The sequence below is a fragment of the Colletotrichum fioriniae genome (genome assembly GCF_027942845.1).
Source record: "Colletotrichum fioriniae strain IMI 355084 chromosome Unknown scaffold_4, whole genome shotgun sequence".
In the NCBI taxonomy this organism is placed as follows: Eukaryota; Fungi; Ascomycota; class Sordariomycetes; order Glomerellales; family Glomerellaceae; genus Colletotrichum; species Colletotrichum fioriniae.
In genome coordinates this window covers 2,546,816-2,559,433 of record NW_027076840.1, presented here as the reverse complement: position 1 = coordinate 2,559,433, position 12,618 = coordinate 2,546,816, and the positions used below count along the sequence as shown (strand labels likewise).

Genomic DNA, 12,618 nt, shown 5'->3' with positions numbered 1-12,618 from the left:
GAAGACAAGCTGCCTGGAACTGCCTAGGCATGAAGGCTCTTAACATTCTGGCACTGCTGGGGCTGAAAATGCGTGCCGCATGGTCGCTTGCGAGAGGGGTTGACTTGAATGGCCCGGCTTGGGCTGCATTGCATGAATGGAGAATGATTCGTAACTTTGAGTGGCCATTTAGTGAGCCAATCTCCTCGATAAAATATCGGCGTGCAACGAAGGGCAATGCCCAGACTGCGAGCTGCAGTTGATGCGATGACGGAGGATGGAGGAAGAGAGTTGGGGGATAGTGATGATGGAGGCCAGTGGAATGGACGGTAGTTGCCAGCCGGCGAAAGATCAAGCCGGCTGGCAACGCATAGAGCGACCCCAGCTGAGTCATCGCGGATAGCGCCGGTGTCGATCGGCGACAAGCCCCACCATTGCCGCTAATCCCCGACCGCGACGATGGCGCTTTCGGCGGTGGCTTCTGACGTGAGAACTTCATCTCTCACTCGATGAGAGGCTGCAGTGCTCACTGTCACATGTTCTCATCCTCGAGGGAGTGCATATACTCTACTCACTACCCAATTCATCCTCAATTTTATCTCCTAGCTATCCAACAGGGGTTTGATTCTCTCAGTGAGGGGCAATTCAGCACTCAATCTCACCCCGCCATCCCCTGAGTTGAGACCCGTCACCATGGCCAAACGTGTATGCATCGTCGGTAAGGACCACCATTTCCCTAAGGATTGATTCTATGCTAACACAATAGTCTTAAGGCGCCGGTCCCTCCGGCCTTGTCGCCGCAAAAACTCTCCTCCACAACACACCAAAAGGCGCCTTTGACGTGACAATCTTCGACGCCCAACGACGCATTGGCGGTCTATGGCCCACGCGCCGCGACGATGTTGACGGCCTCGTCCACCCTCTCATGCTCGCCAATCAGAGCAAGCACACCGTGCAGTTCAGCGACCTCGCCTGGGCCCCCGAGGACCCGGACTTCCCGCGCGCCTGGATGGTCGGCCGGTACCTGGAACGCTACATCGAGCGTTACCTCAAGGGCACTGATGCTGCCACCGCCGCCAACGTCAAGCTCGGCCACCGCGTCGTCGAGACGGAGCTCTCTCCTGAAGACGGATCATGGACCGTCACCGTCGAGAGCGAGGCCGGCGGGAGGGAGACGAGCGTGTTTGACTACCTGCTCGTGTCCTCTGGCTTCTTTGGCAAGCCCGTTGTACCAGACATCATCTCTGGTGGCGCAGGTACGGAGATCCCCGTGGTACACAGCAGCAAGTATCGCGATCTTCGGACCTTGTTCCCCGATGGCGTGAAGAACGGCGGCAAGATCCTAGTCGTGGGAGGGCAGATGTCGGGCGTCGAGATCGCGGGGACTATTGCGACGCACATTTCCTGCGCCGTCAACGCGCCGGACCCGAGCCCCGTACCAAACGCGGAGAAGCTCACAGTCGAGCATCTTACTCAGCGTCCGACTTGGGTGTTTCCTCTCCACACTACGCCAAAGGTAAGTCTTGCCATATCCCGAGCACCGCGAGAGAGAGCCAATCCGCTGACACAATCCCAAGCCCGGCGCGAAAGCAGCCCCCTTCTTGCCCCTGGACTTCCCATCCTACAACCTCAGCAACCGCCCACACCCCCTCGAGAATAGCCAAGGCCACATCACCCCAGACGCCGCACGCCTAACCCACGGCATCTACACAACCTCCCTAGGCCAGGACCAGTCCGACTTCTCCCCCTCCGTCGCCGTGACGCCCAAACACCACTCGGACCCAGCCTTCCTCGCCGTCTCCGAGAACTACATGGAATTCGTCCGCGCCGGCCTCATCAACATCACAACCGGCAAACTCGATTCGGTCACCGGCACAACCGCAAAGATCACGAACCCCTCCTCCGCCGCCACTTCAGAAGTTGAGAACGTCGCAGCCGTCATCCTCGCAACGGGCTTCGACCCTTCCCCCTGCCTCTCCTTCCTCCCCTCCTCCGTCCTCACAACCCTAAACCACTCCCCCTCCCACAAATCTCCCCCTCGCCCTCGCCTTCCACGGAACACACGTCAAAGACCTCCCGACCCTCGGCTTCGTAGGCTTCTACAGATCCCCCTACTGGGGCGTAATGGAAATGCAAGCCCGCTTCCTCTCCGCCCTCTGGACATCATCTTCTTCACCCTCTTCACGCCCACCGGCCCTCACCGAAGCCCTCTAGACGACGCCTCAGACTGGCGCACCGTCTCCCTCCGCGACGACCCCCGCGCCTCCCAGTTCCCGATGGGCGACTACGCCTACCTAATGCAACAATTCTCACTCGCCCTCTCCATCCCCATCTCGCCACCCGCGGCACCTTTAACCCCGGCCCTCCTCACAACAACAAACCGATGGACATACTCACCCCAGCCCGCTACCTCCCCCTCTGGCCTCCGAATCCGCCAAATTCGAGGCCGAGAAGTCTTTAACACAAACAAATGCCACCGCAATCGCAGGCCTAACGACATCCCGCTTCGTGCCCCGCGCCGTCTTCCGCAGCTTATTGGGGACTTGGAAGCTAGAACGCGATCTCACGAGCAGATTACCGAGCCACCCAAGCGGCCACTTCAGCGGGACAGCACAGTTCCTCCTCCGCAACAAGACGGCCGACGGCCTCAAGTGCGCCTCCGGACCCGCCTCCGCGGATGAAACCCCAGACGATGACGACGGCGCCCTGGCAACAGAATACCTCTACATCGAAGACGGCGAATTCCGCGCCTCAAACGGCCTCGTCTTCCGCGCGACCCGCCGCTACGTCTGGCGCTACGACGAAAAAAAGGACATAATCAGCGTCTGGTTCGCAAAAGTCAACGACCCCAAACGGGCAGATTACCTCTTCCACGAGATCGAGTTCGAGGGCCCACCACCAGATGACCACAAGAACCCTTGGCAGGCAAAAGCTGGGCACCTCTGCATTGACGATTATTATGACGTAAAGTACGATTTCGCCTTCAAGGCTGTCAACCTCGAGGAATGGAACATCAAGTATACTGTCAATGGGCCGCAGAAGGATTACATGATACATGGCATTTATAGACGCTAGAAACATCAAAGAATAGAAGACGAAAGAAGCGAAACTTTACCTCTTAGGCTTTGAGCATCTAATCATTTCTATAAGTTATACTTTTCTATTTCCTGCAATCGTGCATCATTCGCTGTCTGCCAGCATTGCTGAAATGAGCAAAGCCCAGTGCGCAAACTCGCTACTACAGAAATCGAGTCCAAAAAGCCCTCAAAGATAGCCTTTCGAATCCTTGCCATCAGAGGTGCATCAGTATTAGTCACCAGGGTACCAGCGTTCGTCCTGTGCTGCCCAATGGTCCGTTGTCAGTGAACAACCCCATCCCGTCTACAACATCGTCAAATCCCCATCGCCGTCCACCTTTCGCATACTTCCGTCACTCAAGATCGCATGCCTCCGCACTAGCCTGGTATCTCCGGTGTTCAGGGCCCAGCAACGAGCTAAGCCCTCTCTTCCATATGCCCAGATCATCATATCGGGGCCTAATCCCACGGAAAGGTCGACAATTCCGGAGCACACGGCAACAACCTGGCCATGGACATCAATTGGATACTTTGGCCTTGGGTTCGGGTTGTCCTTGCTTTTCAATCCGCTGTGCTTGGCTTTGAGGTATGGTTGAACTGTATGCTGCAGTGTCAGCCACCAATGTGCCCATTGATGTTCCCCTTGGCTGTCGACCAAACTCAGGAGGCTGTTAGTGCTTGAGATATCTCGGAACATATCTGGTGGGAGGGTGTAGAAAGCGAGAATTTGCTCCCCTGGTTGAAACCCTAATCCTTCCGTCCATCGTGTCGTCGGGAAAACAGCAGCAATTCGCACACCATGTGCCAAGTCTCTCCCGACGGCATACATGAGCGGCGCGCTCTCGCATGCTGCCGCAGGTGGAACAAACTTCACCTTGGTCACAACGCCGGCCCTTGACCATTTGGGATCATCACATACCAGGCTCAGGTACCTAGTCTTGGGGTCTGTAAAGAGGATGTGAGACCCGTCGCTCAAGGGTACGGCTCGATAATTGTCGGCAGTGGCTAATCTAGGTCTCGGGAGGATTCTTTCCGTTCTTGTCCACTCGCGTCGTTGGTTGGCAAAGGGACCGAGAGAGGCGAACAACTGCTGCTCCATTATGGTATAGACGTTCAAAGCGTCTTCCTCTAGCTCAGACGTCTCAAGTCGTGAGATAATAACCGGGACCTGGGGCGTAAAGTCGTTTTCATTGAGGCCTAGACCACCCAATACGTCTTGCAGCGAGCCGGCGTGGCAGTCTGAGATCGACGCGGCGCTGATCAGGCGAAGTTTGCGTCTTGGATCGTTTGCGTCACCCGGGGGAAGAAAATAGATGTAGTCGCTGGGTGTAGACAAAGCAAAGCGGCGGACATTTTGCTTTGCACTTCTATCGTTGTTATGTATCTCGATGGCCGAAGAGCTGCCAAAGGCGACGTAAGAGCGATGGGGACAAATGGCGACTGAGCGAGGAGGACAGTCGGCCGTGCCCACGTTGTAATGCGTGGATTGTAGTTTTGCCTGCAAGGGCAAGGGGTGAGATGCTTCCTGTGTGCCACAATTGCACTGTTTGTTTTGGTTTGAGTATTTGACGGGCAAGACGGGTAACCCTTGGATCTCAAAGACAAGGCCGAGACGGCCTTGGAGGAGCACAGCAACATGGTTGCGTGCCCATGTCGTGTCCATGGCGCAGGCGAGCACAGGAGATCCGCAGGCAATGGTAGTGATAGGCCGAAGTTGGCCCTTGCGACCCTTGCGATAATTCGAAAGCTCCTTCTAAGAAGATATGGGCCATGGACGCAAAAAACTCTCTTCGCACTGATGATACAGCTCATAGACCAGTATGGTGCATCCGTGGGTGACCATCAAGTACCGACCGCACATGCTTGTGGTGTAGACAATCTTTCTTTCGTCGCTGGTAGATATCGGAGAATCGCCGATGAACTGCGTCTGACCGATTTCGACAAAGGCGGGCTCACTTCCACGGTGACGCGGGCTGAGAGTGCATTCTCTAGCGAGCCATTTGGACATGACAGACGCTCGACTTGACATCGGCCTGTCCGTGTTGCTGCAAGTTTGAAAGCCGAGAATGCTATCGATGCTCGAGGCCCACCCGCCCCTCGATAGCATGCTGCCAAGAATAGTCTCATTCATGCCGGCTAAGAGCCAGGAGCGGCAGGTGTGCCGTGAGGAATTGAAGTCGCATGGATCCAGCAATAAGTAGATATCATGCAGAATCTCGATTGGGAGCCTTTGAGAAGCTGGCAGCTGTTGCGCCGCGTGGTAGCCATGGCCATGGCTGTACAACAGCGGACGCTGGCCGGGTTGGGTCGTCATGGCGGAGTCGAGCTGCGAATCGGAGGACTAGAATGTCGTCGAAGAAAGAATACCTCAAGAGAATGATAGAGTAGAGACCGGGATAAGAGTTCAGTGCGTACTTCGGATGATGATAGAAGTCTCTGGCACTGCTGGTGATGCAAGTGTCGACGTGGGGTGATGTCGATGCTAATGGTGATTAGATGAATTGAAGATGATGGCGTGGGCGAGAAGGGTTCTCACAAGAATGGGGACTCGAGATTCTGCAAGCCTGTGAGCAAGACCAGCACTGCAGGCATCAGATGCTTCTTGCCAGCAGATGATTCAACGATCACTGGAGTTTCCATCTTGTCAGTTGCAGTGAGAAGGTGAAGAGGCAACAGCATGTGAGTGCCATGTCGTGTGGGTTACAATAATGCAGGAATGCAGTTGCCAACCACGTCAAAATACCTGAAACAGCGACATTTAGTCATACAAACGTCAGGTTGCTCCTGCCCAAAGCTCTATTCATTGAAAAGTCTCTGGAGAAGACGAAAACAAACTGCAAGAATGGCAAAGCCGCGATAGAGGAGGCAGAATCGGAGAGACGAGCAGACCGAGCCTTCAAGGATGTGCCATGCCTTTCAGTTTCCAACAACTGGTCGGTTAGCTCAGTTGGTTAGAGCGTGGTACTAATATTTCACCTGAAATGTTGTGTAATGCCAAGGCCGGGAGTTCAAGCCTCCCACTGATCATGTTTTTGCTTTTAGATGAGAATAAATTGTACAAAACGCACTTCATGTGTCGAAATTGTCATGGAAGACTTTTTTTTTTGTGAGTTTCTTTTTCTAAAACAATATTGTGGCGGCAGCTGTGTGCGCCTTTCCGGCCTGCACTCGCTTGCTTCCTGCTGACTCATTCACCAACATCCGAAGGAGAGAACAAAATACTGCAATAGATCAGGTAGAGCACCCAATAAATCGCCTAAGGTACCTAGCTTGGAGACATCGATGGGTTGTCAGATTGATTATCCAAGATCAAAGAGTGAGGGTGTAACCAAGTATTCTAAACCATACTATACATTGCCTTCTCAACCGTGAAGCTTGTGATGTCGATGAAAACGGTCAAATGTGACTGAAGAAATACTGGGGCTCCCCTGAAAATCCAAGGCAGGGTGCCTGACAGTTCCTCTGACAGGACCTGAGCCAGTGGGGTTGCAATTCTGCTTTCGGTTAGCGAGCTGCCCAGAGCTCCCGACCTGACAGAAAAGCATCCATGGATGGCGGGGTAGTTCTGGGCGCAGACGAATGGCATTCACTTCCTCAAGGAGCGCACCACAAGTCAAGCTTAAAAAAAAAAAACAGCAGCTGCTGCAGTTGGGGTTCATCCACGTCATCCGACAGAGATCAGCTGGAAATTGATGTTGAGTGCCGGATTGGGCAACTACAGGAGAGACGCTGACGCAGATTTTGACATTGGTATTGACATGGAGGAGGAAAGAACGCATTTGATGCTCCCAATGCGGCATGAGGCAAGATATACGGGTAGGTAGCTAAGGTAAGGCAGGGGAAGGAGAAACGAGGAAGGAGACATGGCATATGTCTGCGAGCAGCCAAGAAAGGGCAGGAGGGAGCTGACGCGCGCCTTTGCTTGGCTTCGTTCCCGACCCTCCTCCTTCTTCCTCTTCTTCTTCTTCTACTCTTCCCTTTCCCGCCATCATCTTCATACAAAATCCCCTCAATCCGCGTCACCAATTCCGAATAATTTTCCATTCTCCTCTGCATCCTCTTCGTAGACACCCTCGCAGAAGACTATCCCGGAATACCTGACCCATCAGCTACTATCTTTTCACGGTATCGGTATCTCTACCCCTCAATCGCATCCAACCGTTACTATGAAGCTCGCCGTCTTCAGCGCCAAGGCGTACGACAAGAAGTACATCAATGCCGCCCACGAAGTCAGGAAAGAAGAGTTCAAGAAGCACAATGCGAAACTTGCCGACGACAATACTGACTTTGGGATCATCTACCACGACTTCTCCCTCTCCACCGAGACCGTCTCGCTCGTCAAAGACGTCGATGCCGTCTGCGTTTTCGTGAATGACTCCCTGACCGCCGACGTCGTCGAGGAGCTCCATAAGGCCGGCTGCAGAGCTATCCTCCTTCGCTGCGCAGGCTTCAACAACGTCGATCTTAAGACAGCCGAGAAGTTGGGCATCTTCGTAGCCAACGTCCCTTCCTACTCTCCCGAGGCTGTTGCCGAGTTCGCCGTGGCCCTGCTCCAATCCCTCAACCGACGCACCCATCGAGCCTACAACCGAACACGCGAGGGCAACTTTAACCTCGATGGCCTTCTTGGCAAGACTGTACATGGCAAGACGGTGGGCATCATTGGTACCGGCAGGATTGGCGTCTCCATGGCCCGCATCATGAAGGGCTTCGGTTGTACGCTGTACGCCTTTGACCCCTACGAGTCGGACGCCTTCAAAGAGCTTGGCGAGTACCTGCCTCTGGAGGAGCTTCTCCCCAAGTGCGACTTCATCAGCTTGCACTGTCCTCTGATGGAAAAGACGAAGCATATCATCAACGAAAAGACGCTGAAGCAGATGAAGCCCGGCGCGATGCTCGTCAACACATCTCGTGGCGGTCTCGTCGATACCAAGTCTGTCGTTCACGCCCTCAAGACTAAGCATCTCGGCGGCCTGGCTCTGGACGTATACGAAGGCGAAGGTGATCTCTTCTACAACGACCACTCTGGCCATATCATCGACGACGACTTGCTTACCCGTTTGATGACCTTCCCCAACGTCCTCATCTGCGGCCACCAGGGTTTCTTCACGGAAGAAGCGCTGCAGGAAATCTCCGAGTGCACATTCCGCAACCTCGAGGACTACATGCTGGGACGCAAGTGCGACAACTCGCTGGTCAAGGAAGAGTTTGTAATGTCTCGCAGAGAGTCCCTTCCGGTGCGTATTGTCTGAGGAGTTATGAGAGGCCCGCTGGCGACGGGCGAGTATGAAGCAAAGACCTGTAGATTGGTGAATACCCTTCTCTTCAATCCTCGAGCAATTAGATGGCTACAATTTACGACTTACGAATAGACGATTCCCTACACCCCACTTTTGCATCGCTCCTCGTGCGTAGGTAAAAAGTCTCTTAGAGAAAGGACTGAATTGTCCAAATTCTTGCACTAACCACATATGCATGCAATTGAACCCGATTGATTTGATTTCGATTTGATTTAGGATTACCTATGAACGGCGCCGGCCGTTGAGATTTACATGCGTCTATAGTCTAATGTGCCCCTCGCTCCTGGATCCCACTATACAACGCCAGCCTCCCCCTTTACGCCGAATAAACAAAGATTACCAACGAATCCAGGGCTGATAGCCAAGGCGCCGTGAACAAGTAGCTGGTATACAACAACCCGTTGAGTGTTTTGATATGTGTCGAGATGTATACATGTCGAGATATGCAAATCGCTTACGCGGGCTCAAAGGTGCGGGTGGGAGCCAAGGCGTTCTTTGGCGGCTTGGCCTTTTCCTCATCGGATCCCGACGTCTCCTCGTCATCGCCAGAGTAGGCGTACTTACTCCTGGCACGGATGCGAGCTCCGTAGACCCAGAAAAGGAAGGGAATCGCGCAGCACGCGAGGCCGAGAAAGGCGAGGAGGGACGAGGCCCACTGGTCGCCGAGGCGGTCGTACATTTGCTCGGTGAAGAGGACGACGGCGGCACCCCAGAAGGAGCGGATGCAGGTCTTTGCGGCGAGGGCGGAGGCGGCCTGGTGCTGGTAGGAATCGACGAGGTAGTTGTTTGCCGAGTTGTACAAGAAAATAAAGCCGAAGCCGACGGGGAAGCCGCCGAACGCGGGGCCGGCCCAGTGGAGGTCTGCGTAGGAAGTCCAGGCGAAGATGAAGAGGCCGATGGGGATGAACCAGCAGCTGAGCATCATTGGGATGAGGCGGGCCTCGGCGGGCGGGTGGCCGTTGTGTTTGGCGACGAGGGTGAGGTAGTGCTTGTTCACCCAGGGGGAGCAGGCCGCGGAGAGAAGAACGCCGACGGCGAGGGGGATGAACATGAGGCCTGTCGAGGAGGCTGAGTAGCCCTTGCGCTTCTGGTAGATGATGGGGAAGGCGACGAAGAACATGTAGAGCAGGCCGTAGAGGACGGACATGTAGATGGAGATGAGGAAGACGATGAGCTCGCCAAAGAGCAGCTGGAAGGGCCGGATGAGGAAGATGCCGAGGCGCTCGCTGAAGGGACGCATGTCGATGTCCTGCTCCGTGACGTGGGTCGCGTCGCCGGTCTCCTTGCGCATTTTCGCGGCGCGGCGGGCGAGGATCGTGGGTGCGTAGGTCTCGGGCACGGTGAAGGAGATGAGGACCCAGACGACGAAGGCCATGATAAGCTGGATCCAGTAGAGCCAGCGCCAGCCGGCCGCGTCGGAGAGGAAGCCGCCGACTAGGGGACCGATGGCGGGGCCGATGAAGGGCGCGGCGGAGAAGGCCGCCATCGGGACGCCGCGCTCTTCGTTGCGCCAGAGGTCTGCGAGGGTGCCGCCTACGAGGGTCATGGGCGCGGAGAAGGCGATGCCGTCGATGGCGCGGCAGACGAGTAAAGTGGCGAGGTTTTTGGCGACGGCGCAGGGGATGATGAAGATGACGGCGAGGAGGAGGGTGGATGCGTAAATCACCTGGCGGCCGTAGATTTCGGAGAGGGGCGCGAAAGCCATGGGACCGATGCCGAAGCCGATGACGAAGACGGTGATGGAGACGAGGGCGGCTTCCTCTGAGACGTGGAACTCTGCGGCGACGCCTTCGATGTCTGCTGTGATTACCGAGGAGCAGAAGGCGACGACGAAGCAGGTTAGGGCGACGACCATTGTGCAGTACCACTTGTAGGCTTTGCTCCAGTTCTTTGGGTTTTGGGGGTCGTTGGGGACGAAGGTGACGAGCTTGTAGTCGCCTCGACCTGCGGGAGCTGCAGAGCCGTCTGCTGCGACGCCTCCGGCTGGGATCTCGCCATTGTGGGTTTCTACGCGGTACTCGTCGAGGTTCGCGTTGGGGGAGAGGGTGCGGTAGGGGAGGTTGACGTCCAGCTCTGGGTCGATTTCCTCCTTTGTCTTTACCGGGTGGAGGACGTTTGAGGCGATGGAGGAGCGGCGGTTCGGGCGGGCGTTGCCTGATGGTGTACGGGTGTGGGAGGATACCGGGGCGTATTGGGGTGCTGGTGCGGCGCCGTCTGAGTCGGAAGAGGAGCCTGGCGGTAAGGTGTGAGATGAGGTTCGTGATGGTTGATCCATCTTTGCGGGTTGGTTGTGTTGTGGTTTGGTTGTCTTCAGGGGTCCCGGGTGGGAAGGGGGATCTTGGGAAGGGAAGTCTGAAGAATAGAGGGCTAGGGGTATGGCCCGATATGAACACACGATAATCAAAGGAAAGTAGGATATCTTCCTCGGATGAAAGGAGTGGGCATCACCCTGACTTTATACTCGGCCTCATCTTGGGAAGAAGAGCCACACACGCGAGAACTGAGTCACTGCTGGTGTGAGATGGACAAGGAGCCTTGCATCAGGAAAGATACGCACGCCCCTCCCTGTACTCCATAGAATGGGTAAACAATCCAAGGTACGCAATAAGGTGGTGCAGGGCCTGGGAACCGGTCGCAATTCGGGCTATGGGTTGGGAATGGGATACTTCGGTGGCGGCATTCGGGGTGGTCCCCACTTATCTGGATGGACGGAGACCCGCTTTTCCCGTCCGAATCGCCCAACCCGGTTTATCGTCGTGTTGCCTTGTCCTCCCTCCCCCCTTGTTTTCTCTCAAAATTTGCAGTAGAGGACGAAGTAGAGTCTAGACACAGCGATAACAACAAGGTCCGTGAGTCGTTCATGGGAGGATTCTTGTCCTCTTCTTGCGTTTGGATGATACACAGGCGTCAGGCTTTCGTGGACCACTTTCTCTGATTATCTTTCTGCCATTCCATTCTTGATGGGGATGTTCCCCACCGCGGAAAGGCGAAGGGGGCGTGTGTCAATCAGCAGAAACTGCGAGAACGGAGTGGGAGTCCTCTTTTCGACGAGTGACATTCCAAGCTAAAAGAAGGAGAAGAAACATGTGAGAGGTACGAGATAACGTGCTGCCCGTTCGCGCCGCTCTAGGGCATGCAATGGCAAGCTCCCTGCAGCTTTTGGGTTTGGCGGCTCTGGTCGAACAAGGTAAGCTCGCAGATGGGACGGCCATCACGGGGAGGCGAGAGCCAAGAATTCGGGTTTGGAGTGGGGGGCCAGAGTAACAAAGTAACAAAGTTAACAGTTTGTATGGCCTGCGCAGATAGAGCCTCACAAAAATGTCGGCGGCGCGTTTGACACGAGCGCCGACTGTTGCTTTTTTGGCTTTGCTCTACGGAGGGCGGTACCGGGTTTAGGCGCGCGTGCAGGGGATGTCTCTGGCCATTCATGTTCAAAAAAGAGACTGAATCAGATTTTGAGGCTATCCCTGGATTGGACTAGAGCGAGAATGTTGGTCTGGTTTGGTCGACAGGCCTTGTTTGGAAAAAAAGCTTCATTCGATCCTTCGAGGTACCTGCGCAACGTGGAGAGGACGGGTCTGGCAAACCGTCACCACAGCGTTGCCCGGATCCCTCATAATTGTATCTTGACGGTGCCCCCGGATGTGAGAATCATCGAGAAGAAATGGATTCCCATTCCAGGTTCGGAATCTCAGTCAGCTAGAATGAAATCCTCAACGCGCTTCTCGTTCTCGTGAAAGATACACGTCTTCGCGGCTCTGCCCGGTGACGCAAAAAAGCAAAAGCGGGACGGGTCTGGGAATAAGAGGGAATGACTTTTGGGCGGCACTAGGGCGTCTTGGCCTCAAGGTGACAGGGGCACTCCCGGTCCGCCGTCTGCGATTGTGTGTGGCCTTCCCAGGGCTGAGGAACAGGGGGGAGAAATCTCGGGACGAGCTCGGGGTGTCGTCATACTAATTCAAACTGGAGGCAATCTGGACCAAAATTTTCTTGTCTGTTTTTTTTTTCACCATAGCCGAGGAAATGAGGCTCTAATCTCTCGATGTTTCTATTCTGTGAAGAGTTTATCTCCTCTACTCCTCTCCTGGGAGACGCTCTGCTCACTACCTCTCTCCGTCTGGACCTCGATAAGCATATACATCGTCTTTTATTTCCATGTCATAGGAGTCAAGAAGCACAGGCGATCGAAGTCTGGGATACAGCTGTTTGTATCGGTCGACTCGTAGCGTTTACCGAAGCACCTTGCGAATTTACGATTCCAG

At 55.0% G+C, this 12,618-nt stretch overlaps 3 protein-coding genes and 1 non-coding gene across 4 annotated transcripts; 3 read left to right on the top strand and 1 right to left on the bottom strand.

Annotated features, from left to right (window-relative positions):
- Positions 1-672: 672 nt before the first annotated feature.
- Positions 673-3,054, top strand: N0V96_004534 (uncharacterized protein; the record flags this gene model as incomplete). Its single annotated transcript, XM_065757137.1, has 4 exons — positions 673-697; positions 753-1,495; positions 1,557-2,248; positions 2,382-3,054. 4 exons carry the CDS (start codon positions 673-675, stop codon positions 3,052-3,054), a joined length of 2,133 nt encoding a protein of 710 aa, XP_065614350.1.
- Positions 3,055-5,988: 2,934 nt separating this feature from the next.
- On the top strand, positions 5,989-6,083 carry N0V96_004533. Its single transcript has one exon. It is a non-coding gene; the product is annotated as a tRNA-Ile (tRNA).
- Positions 6,084-7,222: 1,139 nt separating this feature from the next.
- TR07 (putative dehydrogenase tr07) lies at positions 7,223-8,308 on the top strand (the record flags this gene model as incomplete). Its single annotated transcript, XM_053188598.1, has 1 exon — positions 7,223-8,308. The coding sequence occupies one exon, from the start codon at positions 7,223-7,225 to the stop codon at positions 8,306-8,308; it is 1,086 nt and encodes a 361-aa protein (XP_053054560.1).
- Positions 8,309-8,810: 502 nt separating this feature from the next.
- Positions 8,811-10,631, bottom strand: NAG4 (Synaptic vesicle transporter SVOP; the record flags this gene model as incomplete). The annotated part of the gene is made up of 1 exon (XM_053188597.2): positions 8,811-10,631. One exon carries the CDS (start codon positions 10,629-10,631, stop codon positions 8,811-8,813), a length of 1,821 nt encoding a protein of 606 aa, XP_053054559.2.
- Between the last annotated feature and the right edge of the window lie 1,987 nt (positions 10,632-12,618).